This window comes from Chiloscyllium plagiosum, unplaced genomic scaffold (assembly GCF_037043375.1).
Source record: "Chiloscyllium plagiosum isolate Xiang-an unplaced genomic scaffold, Cpla_swu_hap1 HiC_scaffold_16, whole genome shotgun sequence".
NCBI lineage: Eukaryota > Metazoa > Chordata > Chondrichthyes > Orectolobiformes > Hemiscylliidae > Chiloscyllium > Chiloscyllium plagiosum.
In genome coordinates, this window is record NW_028270154.1 from 57648886 (window position 1) to 57667657 (window position 18772).

At 36.8% G+C, this 18772-nt stretch overlaps 1 protein-coding gene across 2 annotated transcripts in view; it reads right to left on the reverse strand.

Moving 5' to 3' along the window:
* Positions 1-220: 220 nt before the first annotated feature.
* The window catches only part of stk10 (serine/threonine kinase 10), a 111916-nt gene continuing 93364 nt past the window's right edge, over positions 221-18772 (reverse strand). Inside the window, exons 13-19 of one of the 2 annotated variants that reach the window (XM_043703802.2) lie at positions 18184-18276; positions 13199-13328; positions 11860-11984; positions 9677-9865; positions 4834-4959; positions 3700-3813; positions 221-836 (exon numbers count right to left, since the gene is read on the reverse strand). In XM_043703802.2, coding sequence (XP_043559737.2) covers positions 699-836; positions 3700-3813; positions 4834-4959; positions 9677-9865; positions 11860-11984; positions 13199-13328; positions 18184-18276 — 915 coding nt within the window. In that variant the 3' untranslated portion in view covers positions 221-698. The remainder of the gene's footprint in view (positions 837-3699; positions 3814-4833; positions 4960-9676; positions 9866-11859; positions 11985-13198; positions 13329-18183; positions 18277-18772) is intronic. The other variant, XM_043703803.2, reaches the window with a different exon arrangement.

Below are 18772 nucleotides of genomic sequence, written 5' to 3' on the forward strand. Positions count from 1 at the left end.
GAATTGTTTTCATTTGTTGATGGTGTCACTCTAAGTGAATGAACTCCACTTGCAATTGCTGAAAGCTATCCCTAAGAGAATCTCTGAAAGCAACAATTATGGTAAAGATTGAAACTGGGGGATCTGCAGCCAGCAGGATAATACTCAAACTAAGCTACTGGCATCAAATTGTTGATGTGGGCTTCTGGACAAATAGTGAAGTCAAACAAACAGCAACCAATGCTGTAGATTATAACTTTTATTGGCAGGTTTTGTCTTAATACAGTGGTTTGTTTGAAGAGGACAGTTTTTTTTTTGTTGAATCCAGTTCTTCATTAAGCCATTAAGAATATTTAGTAAAAACTTATTTTCAATAATAGGAACTAAATGACATCTTTTTTAAAAACTTGCTTTATAATTATGCATTATCTTAGTTAGCTAGTCATTTACAGACAAGGAAGCTATGAAAACAAGAATTTAGAAGTCCTTCAACTAAAGAATACTTTGGTACAACTATGTGTATACAGTTTATCCATCGCAAAGCACCCCAGATAACATCAAAGGTTCATTTTTTTAAAGATATCAGTAGTAAATACAGTATTTCTTTCCCTCCCAAATCAGAAAACAGTAATACAATTTCAGTTCAGAAAATATAAATAAACAACTTGATCACATCTCTGTAGTCCTGAGTTCCTGTAGCAGTAAAGTCCTGATCTTCTTTAGGATAATTCTGAAGTAAAAGGGAAAAATTTGGCAACCTTGTTTGGAGAACTTGGACTCTGACACTCTGCTTCTTCACTGATTTTAAAGAAGTTCTCCTGGTCTTTCTTTTTCTGGGTCAGCTCTTCTTCCAAAGCCTGCAGCAAACATATCACTATGAAAACTGGCCTAAGCATTCAAGCACCAACATTTCAAAAGACCTTGAAGAATCAAGTTCTGAATACTAACCATAAGTAGTATTTTACAATATTACTATTATTCTGTGATATTAAAATTTCTTTATTGGTCCACTGCTCTGTCATTACAAATTCTTAACTTTCAAATCAAACTTGTTAGCATACAATAACATGATACTTTGGTACATTTTAAATCTAAATAAAGGAGCTAAGTAAATACAAATATGAAAAATAAACCATAGTCTGGTGCAAAAAATAAATCATGTATAGAAACATAGAAAGTAGGAGTAGACCATTCAGCCCTTCAAGGATCGCAAAGATCTGTTTTGGGGCCACTGCTGTTAGTCATTTTTACAAATGACCTGGATGAGGGCGTAGAAGGATGGGTTAGTAAATTTGCAGATGACACTAAGGTCGGTAAAATTGTAACCCGCGACATCCTTCCGCACTATCCAGAGAGGGACGTAGATAAACTGCAGGGCTGGGCCGAGAGATGGCAAATGGAGTTTAATGCGGATAAGTTGAGGTGATTCACTTTGGAAGGAGTAATAAGAATAGAGAGTATTGGGCTAATAGTAAGATTCATGGTAGTGTGGATAAGCAGAGAGATCCCTGTCTCCACGTGCATAGATCCCTGAAAGTTGCCACCCAGATTGATAGGGTTGTTAAGAAGGCATACAGTGTGTTAGCTTTTATTGGTAGTGGGATTGAGCTTCGGAGCCACGAGGTCATTTTGCAGCTCTACAGAAGTCTGGTGCGGCTGCACTTGGTGTACTGTGTACAGTTCTGGTCACTGCATTATAGGAAGGATGTGAAAGCATTGGAAAGGATGCAGAGGAGATTTACCAAGATATTGCCTGATATGGAGGGAAGGTCTTATGAGAAAAAGCTGAGTGACTGGAGGCTGTTTTTGTTAGAGAGAGAAAGTTTAGAGGTTACTTAATAGAGACATACAAGAAGATCAGAGGATTAGATAGGGTGGACAGTGAGAGCTTTGTTTAACTCTATCAATACACAGTTAGACCCCATCTACCATCCACTGAGAAAAGGAACAGGAAGTGACCACCACAGGAAGTGACATCACCAACCCAAAGAAACCCAAACATATAAATAGAAAGTAGGCATTTTCAGAATTGCTTTGCCTGAGGCCCACTGAAGATGTTAACTGGTAGGGTAAAGAAACATCTGGAAAGGAACCTTCCAGCTCAGCGAGTAAACCTACATCCAAAACCTCAACCTGAGATACAAAATCTTCTCAAAACTCACCAAATAACAGATATCTATCACCATTTTACAAGTATTCAGTGTCTTGGTCTCAATCACTTCCTGTGGCAGAGAATTCCACATTCAAATTAAGGACTGTATCTCAAAAATATTTGTGCCTTGTCGATCCTTCTAAATCATATGCCTCAATGACTAACAGTGAATTGAAGTCCTAAATAAATTCTGGAGTAAAACACAAAACAAAACTACTGGGAATACTTTTTAAGAGGTATTGTGGTACAAAGGAGAAACCCTACCTTAAAGAGCAAGCAGCTTCAGTGCTGGATTTGATGGCCGAAGCAAGTGTGCTCATAACAAAGCTAAACAGGGTCGACAATCAAGTATCAAAATCCTCCAATATGCACTGGTGACAGGCAGTCACAAGGGGGCAAGGATTACTCATCAACCACATTTTGGAAATAACCTGGAAGCTTCACCATTCATAACCCAGGGCTACGAGATGCCCATACAAATAAATGCAGCCTGCAAGGGTCATGCCAATTTTCAGGTTTCGAAACGGGGTCATAAATGGGAAGTGGAAGAGCACTTCACTATAGCTGTTTCAAGAACAGCTGTCGGACCAGTTAAAGTGCAGCTTCCAGACAGTGGGGCATTTACACAATACTACCCACTTGAAGTGGAATACTGTAAATGTAGATAAGAGAAGAAAAGATTATTTATTTTGGAGAAGGGTAAAGGAGTTCTCCTGACGTACTGACATTTATCTTTCTACTATCTCAAAGCAAAACAGCTTGACTGTTTGTTGCTTTCACTTTGTGCTAGTGAGATTTCACTACACAACGAAAGTCTTTGGCTTCGATGTGATCTAGGATATTCATGAAATTTGTTCTGTAAATCAAAGTTCTTTTTATCATTATTCTAGTGTGATGGCATTCTTGATCCTGCTAAAATAGCTTGGAATAATTGGAGTACAAATTGTGCTGAATTGATGGACGCAGCACATCAAAACTTTCACCGCAGATAAAATTCGGCTTTGATCCCAATGGCTGGCCTGCGGTAACTTAACGTTGGGAGTAGCATTATTTGCTTTAAGGTATAATTCCCTCTCGTGTGTATAAGACCAGTCTTAGACAGCCTCCGTCAGGTACATGAGCAGTCCCAATATACCAAGGAGCATAGGAAAATTCCTGGTGAATAAAGTACTGCTGGCAGCAGGTGAGGCCTTAATTGGCCACTCACAGACCTCAAGAAAGAGGTCCATCATCTTCTGCCACTTCCATAACATTTCAGCTAGGTCAGGGATGGCGGAAAGGCCAACTTTGGCTTTTATATCCACCCTTCACACATCTGTCCTACTGCACATCAGAAATCAGACACAATATCACTTTTCCCCCCCAAAACGATGTGTTGCTTAAATGAATGAAAGCCACATAACACAAGCTTGTTTTGATTACAACAGCACATACAGATGAATTGTTGGATATAGGAGTGTTTACCAACTTTCACTTTGTAAAAAAAGTAAATCATAAGAAATACGCAAGGTTTAGCCATGAGGAAATATTTTTTCATCTTATCTCTTTGACTCTTCATAATCACTTACTTTCTTCCTTGGCCTGAGCTTCTCTTGCCATTCCTTGAGTTGCTGGTTATGGTTTTCATCAAGCGCTTTTAACTTTTCAGTTTCGTGTTCAATCAAAAAATGGCACTTTTCATTCTGAAGAATTAAAGATAATTAAATTTCTGCAGTTGATCATTTGTCGCAAAGCTATTTACATTTCTGAAATACCATTAAATAGTTTTACACATGATTCCACTCTCAGCTATTGACAATTTACTACTGATAGTTGAAAGTAAAGCAAATATATGCAGCACATGCCATTCTATTTAGCATCTTTAGGGCTAAACTGTATAATTCAAAGGATACAAAGGCAATGACAAAATAATTGATTCAAGGAAAAACTATTCATTAATATCAAAATGTTAGCCATATTTGTTTAGAATTAGATTGTGTTAATATTTGGTGGGGGAGTTACTGCCAAGTCCTACTGAGATCTGTACATAGTCGCCCTAAAAATTAGTAACACACAAGACAATCTCAAATGTTTACATTAGGTGTGTGTTTAATTTGTGATTCAGATAAAATCTTTACAGGGCCACCTGCATGAATCATTAAATAGAAACTACAGCAGGTTCAGTTTTGACTACAGACTTCATTGCCATTACAGCACATTTTTTTGCTGTTTAATTCTTTTAGTTCAGCCATTTGCTTATTTATTTAGATTGCTTTGAGTACCATTTTTGTCTCAAGAAGGCTTTTTAAAAAATTTACAAAATCATTTAAAAAAAATTACCAAACTCACCCAAGGCAACAGGTTAACATTAGGAATAAAACTGATTTTGTTTTAAAAGTTGCACTTAAAGCAGATGACAATGATAGCCATTAGAACTAATTTTTGTACAAAAATGATGCAGTTAGCACTTTATCAGGATGAATGAGCATTTTATAGTCACTGCAGAAACTAAACATTCTACTTTCTCCTGAAACAGCAAAATCAAACAACCAGGAGATTGATGAAAACTCATTGATCTGAAACATTAACATTGATTCTCTCTCAAATGCTGCCAGACCTGCTAGGTATTTCTAGAATTTTGTTTTATTTCATGTTACAATGTTCTTTATACAAAAAACTGATAATTGTACCAAAAGTCATGCAACAAATGCTATTTCCATTACCTGTAGCTGCTGGAGTTCCTGGATATTATTGTCACATGTATGTAGCATGTCTTTCATTTGGGTTTCATGTTTTAATTGTTGATTTTGCTTTTCCATCTTTTGCCTCTTCTCTTCCTGCAGTCCAAACTGTTTTGATAAATAACAGCATGGCATAAAACAAAAAAACAAGTTACACAAATATACCATGGCACTAAAATAGAGGGTCAGTCAAATGATGGAGCAGACTTGACAGGCTGAATATGAGCTACTGACAGCATGATGTCCAGAAAATGGAAGTACCAGTTGATTACTTAGCTTTGTTGGGACACCTCAATTCCTTGCATTTTCCGTACACCACAGACATTTCTGGAATGTGAACACCATTCATTACTGAATTAAGAAATAAAGAGAGAGACAGATTGCTACGGTGTATGGAGAATTTGGAAGAGTTGCACTTGCTGACCCATATCAATATGTTAGATTGTCAAACTGAAGTCATGAATAACCTGGAATCTTTTACCCTTCTATCCACCCAAAAACAAACTACAAAGAAAATTCTTGAATTTTTCTAACTTCAGTGACCAAAACCTCTAATCCTACAACATTGTAATTCTCTTGTAAAATTCTACAAATGCCTGATTAGTTTTCTTTCTTGTAGTCCTACCTTTTAATTAATAAGTTTCAGTTGCAAGCTCAAAAGAATGGAGCATAGTTTGTTTTTTAAAAAAGTAGTTTCACAGTCTGTAGATTGCTCTTCTGACAAGCTGGTTTACACTTTCACAGCTGCACCTGCAAATGTAAGTTTCAGTTCAGAGGCTGGGATGTCTTATTGCAGTTATAGTAAAACCACACCTGGAGTTCTGCATGCAGTTTTTGGTGTCTCTATGTAAGAGAAAATATACTTGCCACAGAGAAAGTGCAGTGAATGTTCACCAGGCTGATACCATGGAACTGCCTAACAGTTTATGGTGCTGTTGGGTGTTTTGAGGGGAGGAGAAGGGGAGGTTAACAGGGCCGGTATTTGATTGAAAAGTACAAACATCTAACAGGACTGTCTACACAGACTGGATGCTGGAAGATGTTTTCTCTGGTTTCGGAGTCTAGAACTAGGAATCAGTCTCAAGAAATAGAGTAGTCCATTTAGGCCTAAGGTGAATAACCATTTGTTCACTCGGAGGGTGGTCAACCTGTGAACTTCACGACAAGAGAAGGTTGTGGATGCCAGGTCAGAATATTTTCAAGAAAAAGATCAATAATTTTTCAGATTTTAAAGGCATCAAGAACTATGGAGAGTGAGTGGCACTAAAATACAGGATCAGCCAAATGGTGGAGCAGACCGGACAGGCTGAATGGCCTATTCCTGTTTCTTGTTTAATTGTTTCTCGAACAAAAATAAAAAAACATATCAATCTGGGGACTTATTTTGGTTAATTTTCACTCATTCACTGGGACAAAAATTTGGAGCAGACCCATCGTCCTTCAAGACTGTTCTGCCATTCAGTAAAACCGCAGCTGTTCAAATTGTGGTGTAGGATTGAGTAATTTTTATCAATCGTTAACTTTTAATAGAGTAAGCAAGTGAGGAACTAAATTATATTGTTTGTGTAGTTAGTCGTAAATATTTTGTGAGAAGAACACCATATTGTTTGGTCAAAAACAAGGTTTATATTTTGTTGCTGTTTAATAGCTCAGGCTAAATGTAAAAACTTGGGCTAAAAAATGACTTTTTGAAGAGGACAGCTTTTACTCAAGTACAGCACTGTGTTTTAAAAAGTTGAGTTTTGTAACTTCGTAACAGACTTATGGCTGTACCTGTACAAATGTATACATTACTTTGGATTTAGGTTCTATACTAACTTAGTTATTTTAAAATACTTTAATTAGGATATTTAGGAAGATAGCTCATCACGAGGTGGTGACATAACATGCCCTAGACAGATTAATACATTACCTCAATAAGGCCATGTTATGTTGGTAAAAATTTAAGGAATTGGTAAATTGTAGAATCATACAGTGTAGAAGAGGCATTTCTGCCCATCAAATCTACATCGCCAAAAGTATACCTACATGTCCCACTTACCCACACCTTTTAATGTTATGAAATCTCAAGTGCTCATCCAAGTACTTTTTAAGATTGAGGGCTCCCACCTCAACAACCGTCCCAGATAGTTCATTCCAGACGCCTACCATTCTTGGGTGAAAGCATTTTTCTTCAATTTCTCTCTAAATCTGGTTTTCATTTTAAAATTCTGCCCCATTGTTATTGATCCTTTGACTATGATGAACAGCTAATTTCTATTCACCATGCCCATGCCCCTCAACCTTATATACCTCTATCCTCCTAGACTTTCGCTGTTCTGAAGAAAACACCCTGAGCATATCAGCCTCTCTTCATAACTGTAAACTAAGGACAAGCTGTCATAAAAGGAATAACCTTACAAAAGTGATTGCCATATCAAAGAATGAACCAAGACGACAGTAGGAATGAAATCACTAAAATGAATATTACTTTTAAAGAAATCAAGAATTGGGATGGATTGTTGAGCAAATCCAAGATGATCATTAATTATAATAAGCCTGTTGGAACTCAGGATCGTTCCGAGCACAGACAGCAAGCGATGGTTTTAGGGACCCACTGTACATGAAAGATCATACATAGGAGATATTCAAATCAACAGAACAAGGGATGTGTGCCCAACTTAACAGTGTTCCAAACTGGCACTCCAACCTGAATAGGTTGAAAACTACTCTTTTTATTAAGTATCATTTCTTTTATATTTGTTCTGATAAACTTAATAAATTGTGTCATGGGTCTTGTCAGGAACTAGTTAAACTTTAGGTTGGCACTCCAACTTAATCTTTAATTGTAAGTGACATAGGTCTTACAATGAAAGTGCATCCCAAAAGTCGTACTGGCATCAAATCCACTTTCCTGCCCATCTCCTTTACCTTCGGACTCCCTTTTTAGTCAAGACATATACCTACCTCTGCCTTAAAAATATTTAGTGAATCTGTGACCAATGCTCTCCAGAGATCACTTCGAAAAATGTCCCTATCTGCATCTTAAATGGGAGACTCCTAATTTTTAAATTTGTATTCCCTAATTTTAGTCTCTCCCTACATAAAAGTGTCATTATTTGCATTCACTGTCATGGATATTTGCTTATCTTGTCCAACTTACCATCATCCAAAGAACACAGTAGCAGAAATAGGCCATTTGGCCAATTGAGTCTGCTTCACTATTCAATGAGATCATGGCTGATTCAATAATCCTCAGATCCACTTTCCTATCTTTCCCCAAAGCCCTTGGGTCCTCTCATTTAACCTCTTTATCCCTTTGTAACACTTCAAGTCCTCTTCATAACTTATTTTATGGCCAATCTTTGTATCAGCTGCAAATTTAGCAATTGTACATTTAGTTCTTTCAGCTTAATTATTTATATAATCATGAATGTGGACTGTAAATAACTGAGGTCCCAACACCAATTCTGTGGCACGCCACTTGTTACATTACACCAACCTGAAAATAACTGCCACCTTCTTCCAAATTCACAATCCTTGCTAATGAATTCTTATGTATTTAATTTTGTCATGATAGGTTGTAAAATGCCTTCTGGAAATCTAAATACAATAAATCCACCAGCTCCCTTTATCAGTGTTTCTTATTACATCCACAATGATGTCTGATCAATTATTTCCCTTTCAAATAAATAGTTTTCAAATAATAAAGCCAATATTTTTAGCTGATCAGACTCAGCCAGCAAGAGTACCTGGAATGTTACAAGATATTTTCAAGCTTTCAAGATATTAAAGGAAACCAACAAGTAGATTTTAAAAAAAAGTGAGGTATCTAGGTCTTGTCTATAAATTACAGATCAGACTGTAACACTCGTGAAGTGAGGCAGAAATGACACTAGAAAACATTTGTGCAGGCCTCTAAAGAAAAAAGTGAGGACTGCAGATGCTGGAGATCAGAGCTGAAAACGTGTTGCTGGAAAAGCGCAGCAGGTCAGGCAGCATCCAAGGAGCAGGAGAATCGACGTTTCGGGCATGAGCTCATGCCCGAAACGTCGATTCTCCAGCTCCTTGGATGCTGCCTGACCTGCTGCGCTTTTCCAGCAACACGTTTTCAGCTGCATGCCTCTAAAGCAAAGGTTTTGAAGTGATTGGCTACATAATCTAGGCTCTGGAAAGTTGGTAGCTGCAGCAGAGTGAGAAAATTGAGGGGAAAAGACCCCGATTGATGGCCAGGTGGAACAGAAATGGTTCCTCCTGCCCCCACCTATGCTTGCCATAATGAAAGACTTCCAGCCTCAAGGATTTATGGCTTCCTCCTCGCTCAGAATCAGATATACTTGATCTTGTGGCCTCCTCTGGAGTTCCCCAGCAAACTCCAAACCAATCCAGGATCAATTGAGATAACATCCTGCTAGGGCATCTGTCATAGCTAAGCGTTCCGCCATTTGAAACCACACTCCCCTGCCAGCAAGCTGCCTATCAAATTTTCCATTATTTTATAAAGGAATACATCTGTCTTGGAAAGTTATGCACGTTTTTGCTATTTTTTGCCTTGTGGGTGTCTGTATTGATAGCTTGTCGAAAGTCAGAAAGCAGCACCTATTGCAATAATGGAGATTTAGGGTGTAGGTTTGCTCGCTGAGCTGTAGGTTTGATATCCAGACGTTTCATTACCTGGCTAGGTATCATCAGTGGCGACTTCCAAGTGAAGCGAAGCTGTTGTCTCCTGCTTTCTATTTATATCTTAAGATAGAAGATATAATCTCAGCGAGCAAACCTACACCCTAAACCTCAACCTGAGCTACAAACCTTCACAAACCTTGCGATAATGGAGATTAGGTTATACCTGCTTTATTTTTTCTCTGTCTTCTGTGTGACTCCCAGTAGAGTTAATGCGCAGACTCTTCTTGTACATAACCATTCTGGTCTTCCCATCGCTTCTTTGGATCTTGGGAAGTCTGTTCTTTTCCTGCTGCTGTCTGATCTTTAGCTGCTCAATCATTCGCTGATTGTAACGCTGCATTTGCTCTAACTCCTTTGGCCATATAAAATAAACAAAAGGAGAAAGCATGTAGGTAACATGCAAATTTGCTAAAATTCACTGCAATTCATGTCAAATTCATGTCAAATACACCATTGATTGTATGAGTAAAGATAAATCCATTTTCTCCCAAGTCTGTTCTCCTGCCCTGCATCACCAACTGTATATTGTCCCTTTTGTTCTCCAGATGCCAAATCCATCCTAACGCACTACTCTATACGGAGATTCCAGGATTTCATTCAATGGCTCCTCTTCACCAAAGGATTCAAACCCAAATCTGCAGTAAATTAACCAACCAAAAAGCGGCTTCACAGCTAAAACTGATCATGTCTTTACTGCAGAATCTTACAGCAAGTCTTACAGCTAGTTACACTGAGTTGGATAATGCTTTTTGCTTCTCAACCTTGGACCAGTAAGGCCATTTGGAGCTCCATTGTTATGCATTTTATTATAGTGTAAACTGAAGTGTTTCTCGCCCTGATAGTGTTCCTTGTAGGACTCATATCCAAGTAAGCCTTCAGTTGCGATTATGACTCTGACCAATTGCCTGTTCTGATCCAGAAACCAGGACAGATAAATAAGCAGAGGGATACAACACTACATCATTTAGCCAATTAAAAGTTCTCTGATTATACATGCTGGTGGCAGGTATGCCAATGAATGTACTGAAAGTCATTTTGATCTAAATGATATCTTGTAAACATAAAATCCTACTAATAACAAGACCAATGTATTCATTTCTAACATTACCATTGTAGAATTTGTAAAATAGAGACACTAATTTGTGTAACTGTAAATAATATTTACATCTAAGTATTACACAAACATTACGTCTATTGAAAATGGATTGATGGTTACAAAACTGGATACTATAAAAAGGATACTATTTGTCATAATAGAACAAAACAAATTCAAAAGCAGAATGACTAAGCCAAGTATACTAAGTCTCTAAGGGATATTTTGAACATATCTTTCGATGGGTGGAAGATGTTCTCTTACACGGCAATCCTTTCTATAAATTAGTGCTATTGAATATTATAGGTATTAATTTGAAATATACAGAAAAAATGCTACTTTATGGTTTGGAATCTCTGAACAAAGTAATCCAGCTAAAATTCATACTTTCATGCAAAAACTCCTCCCATTCACAGGTGAATTATACTGTAGATTTCCATTTCTAAGTGGTATTCAGGAACTGGAAATGCTAATTTCAGGAACTAAATGCATGCCATTTTCAAGTCAGGAGCTAGCAATGATTTTATTAAGTGGGGTTAAATCAGATCAAAGAAATAGCTTTCACTAATCTGGTGTTACAATCAACTGCTCAAATTGGAATTCAGTCCATGTTTATTTGCTCCACTATCAGCTTTCTTTTGGTTTAAAAAAAAATACTCGATTAATGCTAGATTATTATACAGGCAGTTCAGCACCAGTTCCTTTCCTGAAAATTTCGTCATTATTATTGCCATTTATGGGTATACACATCAGGAAATAGCTGAAGGGTCACCCGAAATTGGGTTTTACAGAGTGGTTCGAAAGTAAATGTTCCCTCCTGTGAGAAAGAATGTAACAAGAGGCCATCAATATAAAATTATCAGCAAGGATTCACTAAGAAGAACACTCTTTACCCGAAGCGTGACAAAAATTGAGCCTCCCATGATAAGGACTGGATGATGTGAACAGCATAAAAGCATCTGAAGGGAAGATAGATAAGCTCTTGGGGAAGAGTAGAATAAATGGTTGCTATGGGCAGACTTGGAAGAAAAAGATTGAAGGTAGCTTCAATGGAGTATAAAAACTGGCATGGGCTGAATGGCCTCATTTTGTCATAGATTCAATGGAACATTTTTAGAAAGGGAAAGTTGATTAAACAAAGACTCTTCCATATAGGCTGAAGACTAGTAAAAATTCATTGATCACAGGCATTAATTCAGTCCTTTAGGGTCTGACATGCTTTTTCGATATTGTGCCAGCTCCTTTTCTTTTACCTTTTCATGTTTCTTCAGCAACTGTTGCCTTTGCAGGAAGTATTGATCCTTTAACTGCTGCTTGAGGAACTGATGTTTCTCCTGCAGATGGTGCTCTTCCATCTCCCAGAGAGCAGCCTCCCTATCTGCACAGTGAAATAAACAGGTTCAGAAGCTGAACTCAATGAATCCAGTGTAGTATATATTTTCTTTCAGACTGATATCAGTAACACATATTCTGGTTCTAATGTAATTAAGATGGTCTAAGAACATGTTTATGCAGGTTGATTCATCCCTTTGGCTCAGTTCAACAGGCAGCAGGAATCTTCCAAAACTTTGCTGAAAACCAAAACTGATCAAAATTCACAATGAGCTTGATGTTTAAAATATATCTTGACATTTGGAAGCACGAACAAAGCTACATTTATTACACATCGCTAATTCACCTGACTTTCCAAACTACTTTAGTGCATCAGTTTTAACATTGTGTGGATCAGGTAGGCAGGGTGCCAATAATGCAAATGCCTGGTTTGACCACTATTGCCAGGGTGATACTGGGATCAAATACATTAGCAATTAACAGTGTGGTCCTGACTGCTAGGGGAATTGGCATGAGTGGGGTGTATTCAGAGGAGATTCACAAGTTAACAAAGTTGGAGTCTAAATAAAAATCATTATCAGGTTTGTGCACAATTAAGCATTTGTCTGCCTGTAGTAAGTGTTGCACACACTAACCAAAATGTATTCATTGAACTAAGGTGCGAGTGACTGAAGGGTGGACGAGTACAGCCTCCAATATTTAACCAATATTTTAAAGACCTTGGAAGCTATATTTTGGTAAAATATGGAGGATTAAAATTGGGTCTCTCATGTGGGACTGAGACAATTACAGGCTTGACGGATAGCAAATTCTCTTGTGAAGGTTTTATAATAATCCAGCAAGTTATGTTAACCCAATATCCTGAATTCAATTTCACAACCTGTGTTGCAATATGAATTCAGCAGTAGTGTAACTGCACTTTTGATGACACAAAGGGGCAGTGCAATCAAAACATGAATGATACCTAGAGTTTGGAGATTGAACCAGAGATGGTTCTGGTCTGAATTGCTTTAGTCACTCAATTGATAACTTTATTAAGTCATTAACAGCAACTGAGTTGTAAGTTTCCATGTAATTGTCTGTAGACCCAGTATATTTCGAAAAGGAGTCCAGCATGACTAATCTTTACACACATATTGCTCAGTATGGACATTTAAGGCATTTATTGCCGTGTATTTAGTATTCTCACCAACCATAATATTTTCATTCACAAATTCCATAACATCAAATTCAAATCATGATTCCAAGAAAGTCTCATACCTCTCATTAGCTGCTGCTTCTTTGTAAGGCACACCCTTTCCTGGTCAGAAATTTCCTTTTTGTTCTGTGTGATTATTTTTTTCAGTGCCATATCCAGCTCTTGGTGCTGTTTTGATTGAAACTCATGCTCCTAAACAGTTGTACAAATGTTTTAGTGAAGTTAAATAGCCATCTAAATGAGCCACTGGTAATTACATTATGTAGTCTTTATCTCATCTCATTATGAAGCTCATTGTTTTGTAAAGTAATTAACAATGCACCAGTTGAAATTCCTGTGCCTTAAATCTTCAAGGTCTACTTTTATTATTGCCATCAGCTTCCTAGTAATGACATATCAACATCCTGGAACAAAAACAGCAAATGGCAGCTGATGTGAATAGTTACTTTGAACAAGCAAGGTAGATATGGTCATTAAAAAGGAATCATGAAAAGCTCCATCACTTATGCTGAAGACCCAAGACATTGTATCATAATCACTCTTTTCCAAGAACTGCACAAACGTTTAACAAAAGGAATTTTTGCATATTTAAACTAAATCAGAGCAAATAATTTGAAATGTTGCTTAAATAAAACAACAGCAGCGAAAGACACAAGAAAACAAAAATTGGACTGAAATATTCATTTGCAAATATTAGGCAGTAGAGGGATATAGAGACATGGGCATTAGCAAGAGCCTGAAAGTTTTTGGTCTTGGATCCCCAATCATTAAATGCAAACAATAGCTAAATGAGGTCAATATTCAAATTCAATGTTAAACAATTCACATAATACTATTTTTATTCCAATGTACGATGGAGGAATGGATCTAATGAACATTAGATTTATTCACAACAAGGGTTACTATGACGTTGGCACATCAAAAAATTAAATAGGGAGTGAAAACAGAAAATAACTGAGGATGATTCAAGTTTTTAAAATAACTAAGTACTGTCAACTCGAACTCATTTGCCCAGAATTTCTTCTAAGAATGGAATTGAAGGACAAGATCGAGGCAATTAATCAAATTTTGCAAAGAACATAATTCATTTAGTGATGGCACTCGCCAAAACAAACACTTCGAAGATTTTTGTTCATTACACTTCAGAGATGAAAGTTTAACAACTTGGGATATTTACCCATTGCTCTACCAATTTGTTTGGTTGGTTGGATGTGGTCCACAAGGATAAACAGTACATGGTATTCAGAGGAAATGAGTTTGATGAGCTCCGTGGACAGCAGTCATTCAATATCTTACCTTATAAATGATCTAAAGGCACTAAATTTGCAAAAATATTACTTGGCAGCCAAAATATTATTGCTACACAGGATATAAACACACCACAAACATAGCAAGACTTCAGTGGGTCATAACATGGTAATTCATCAAGTTCAATAATTAAGGAAATATTCACATAATAATTAACTCAATGGTCAGAATTGCTTTAAGAATTTATCGCAAAATGTCATCTTATTTCTGCTCCAATCTTTCCAGCTAGAAAATTATGTTCAAAATTTCTTACAGAACTTATTTGCCTATACCCCAAATATTTAAAAAAATGGCATAAAATGAGCACGTATTTAGGAATACTACCTTGCTGATTAAATTTTCGATTGTGGATAACTGAACAGAGGCTTAAAGCACAGGTCTTCTGTGATGCGATGTTGCATTCTTGAGTAATAGAAAAATCTCTCTTTAGAAACAGCACTTAAAACGTTGGCAATGTAATCGCTTTACAGCCACACGTTTTAAAAGTTTGTGCTTTAGAAGCAGCGTCCCCAATTCATCAATTGCATTACAGAGAATTTGTGTTAACAAAACATGTGTTGTGGCAGAACAACCTGTAATGGCTAAATTAGTAATTTTCTAAAAAACAAATTTAAAAAATCTTCCTTTTGTTGATTCTCCGTAAGTGTAACTAATTCAGGAATTCCAGATATGAATTTTGAGAAAACATTTTTTGAATAGTACCTGCAAATAGCTCTTGTGGTTCCACACAATCATTAAAATTTACTGCTGAATTGGACCAGCTTTTAAACAGAAAAAAAAAATATTGTATTTTCTATTCACCAAATAAGCTTCTTTACATCGATGGAAATAAAAATATTTGATAATTATGAAACTTTCCAAAGAAAGAGGAAATAAGCCTCATATCTGACAATGGGGCTAATTTGACAGTTGTGCTGATATAGTGATTAAGTCTTGCTACACTTAGATTTTGATAGGCAAGTCTGGACCAGCACATCACTGGTGTACAGGCAAGTACTCATGAGAATTGTCAGGTGGGTAATGGGGAAGTTAGGTAAATGATTGGCAGAGACTTTCTGCAGATGCATCTTGGAATCAGTTATGGGTGAATCTCCTTGATCAAAAGTGGCACAGGCAAGTACTCATCTTCTAAACATGTTCATAAGTCTAGGGAATTTCAGGATAATACTTCAGCCAATTGGGAGAATGCCCAGGTGGGGGCAGTGAATTAAATCAGCAAAATTGGGCAACTCAAGGGAGGAGTGTTTGGGAAGCAGGTAGATAAGAATGGAAGGAAGATGGATACACCTGGCAGGGTGGTGAAGTGTTGGTATCTCTTATGATAAAAGGTTATGCCCACAACAGACAGTAGCCCTTCCCTTTTAAAGACTAATAAGTGGGCAACTGTGACATGTAGGGTGTATTATTGGCGTAAATTTGCTTACTAACAATCTCAATAGATCTGAGATTGTTTATTTAAATATGGGGCAGATTGCCAATTTCAGCATACACCTATGTTAGGAGGGCAGGCTCCAGGTAAAAGGTATTGGAAAAGAAAGCTGGTTGAAAATACAAAGAAGAAATATATAAAAGTTTAGTTTTATCAACACCTTCACCCAAAGAAAGCAAAAAGGTACAAGCCTTGAGGTGAAGCTCCACTCAGTACACCCAAATGAGAGAGAGTAGCATCCACCCATGTATCAGTTACCTTCCAGTATGAATATGTAGAGCTTGTCCCCATCATGCAAAAACAAGATGAACCATAACCACATTATCAAGAACAGAAATAGAAAAAAAATCTGAATATAGTTATGGAAACCCTTAAGGCCTATTCAAGAAGATAAAGTAAAACCTGGAAAGGAAGAAACAGCAAGATTTGACAGCAGAGACTGTGCAGTCCATTGATTGTCTTGTAATGTGCTTGGAAGCCATTGATTATGATTATCTGAAGACAGCAGATTTAAGATTAACCACGCTCCTTGGAAAGAAAGCTGGCTCCCACACTAGCTCAGTCGGAGACTGTTGCTAGCTCTGAAATAATCTTGAAACATTTAATATCTCACAGGGTAATGGAGTTTGCTTTAAAATTTTAAAGAATGTAAAGTTATAAACGTTGCCAAGAAAGTGTTGAAATAAAGCAACTGGTATCTGCTGTTGGCATACGGATAATGTTGTCTTGGTTGCTTCCTTCCTTAATTGAATTAGTGAAATATAAAAACATAAGGCATTAAGAGTCAACCAAAACAGCACTGGAGTGAATTGGGAAACAAATTCCCTGCTCTCCAAGACATTAGTGCAGGAGAAAAGTTTTTAAAATGACAATCTGGGACCTTTTGGTCTTTTTCTCAGTTGACAGTTCAAATGATCAGTTTTCTTGAACTTAAATTCACAGTTTATAAGTAGATTCTGATTGTGTGTCTGGAGTTAGTATTTCAACACCATTATCCCTCCATAGAAAAACACCCTTTCAAAACAAAAGTTAATGCTCTTCCTCAGAAAATGAAAAATCATTGAAAAATACAGAAACGATCAGTAAATTAGGGACAGGATCCTAATATTAATGTTAATATCTACAAGTTATACCTCCCAAACAATTAACACATTTTCAAGGAAATAGGATGTTTCATCTAACCTTAGTGTACAGCATCCATAATCATTTTCATCACTCTCATTCCTCCAATACTTTTGAAAATGCGATGTTCACTGCCTTCAGAATACATATGATGTTTCAAACCTTTTCAGACCATATATGGATTCTTGTTGTGAAATGTGTTTAACTACACAGAAATACACTTGTCTGCTCCATTAAATGACTTGAAATTCCAGTCCCACTCCAAGATAATGAAATTAATTGGATAAATGATTGTTTACCCATTTAAAGATTACTGGATAATTTTTAAACATACCTCCAAACAGAAGGTTGTCCATTGTAGAAATGCATCTGCAATACATCAGTTCTTCAAATACAATTAAACATTCAAGTGTACACAGATAAATGATCCTCAAAGCAGACTTGTACAGGACAGTTTCTCCAAAGCTAATTGTTTTATCAGCTGTATAATTGGCACAGCAGTCAAACACTTAACACCCTGCCTGCAGATGCCAATATTGCTGTTGTTAATGCAACAAAACACGAATCCCACACAAAGCTTAAACTAGTGGATTATAAAAGAGCATAATTCAGTTCTGTTCTCTAAGCCAAGAATCCAATATTCCAGTGTTCCCATTAAGGGTTGGTTCTGATCTATCTAGAATTTGTACTAAGTCCAGGTCTTCTATTTGACCAAAGTAAAAGGGAGATGTCTTCATAGGATGCTTCACTGGATCAAGAACTGAATCACAATTTCAAACCTATCCAAACTTCAACAATGAAAGTTGGGTAAGAACCAAACTTAACCTATGGAAGGGTAATTTTGGTTCCTTCAGAAAAAAAAATCCCAGGGTATTTGAAACAGGGAGGGAGATCATTCTGTCACGTTTGCGACAACGAGACAATTTGTTTTTGTACTGAAGGAAGAGTAATTTGGGAAAGAACATCCAAGTCTGTCGCATAGTTAGAACTGCAGATTTAATTGCCAGATAATTTTTCTTTAATAAATGGAATAAAGGAAAGCAAATTAAGAGTTTTGAACAGCAGCTAGGACAAGGAAGTGGAAGAGTCCAATGGGTTTTAGCCAATTCAACTCGAGAATGACTGGAAGCAGCTTACTTATTCAATTTTAGGCCTTTCTAATCCAATGTTACTATTTACTGCTGCTACCTGTGTTTGTTTCTTCTGTGCAAATTCTCCCATTTTTTGTTTCATGCTGTCTCTGCGTTGGTTTCTGGGAAGTTTTTCAACTTCACTCTTTACCTAATGTACAACAAGAAAGTACATATTTAAACAGTTAATCTAATAATCTGCATTAAATGCAGAGATTTCAGGATCATGAACAAGAATGCCCAAGCTATGCATGAATGTTATTTACTTGTGGTTAAGTAAAATAAGTTGCAAAATTTATTTTGATTTTCCATTGCTTTGTAGATGATAGTCCATGTACTTCAGATTCTGGTCAGTCAATATTGGAATTAAAGCACCCGAATAGAATTGCACCCCAAAGGAAAGGAAGATAAATTCAACAATAACTCAGGAAATCCAAAAAAAAACCGAAAGTTTCCTAAACCTTGTCCAATCTCTCAATAGACTTACACTTCTCGTGCTGCAAAATTAGGTCAATGCATGGTGGTAACCCACCCCTCCAAGAGCAATCAAGTTCCTGAGTTGCATCAAAGCTAAACTTATGAGGCATAAATAGCAGTAAAATGGAACCCTGATTACAAAAATGTTTCTTATGTAATTGGACGTGGGT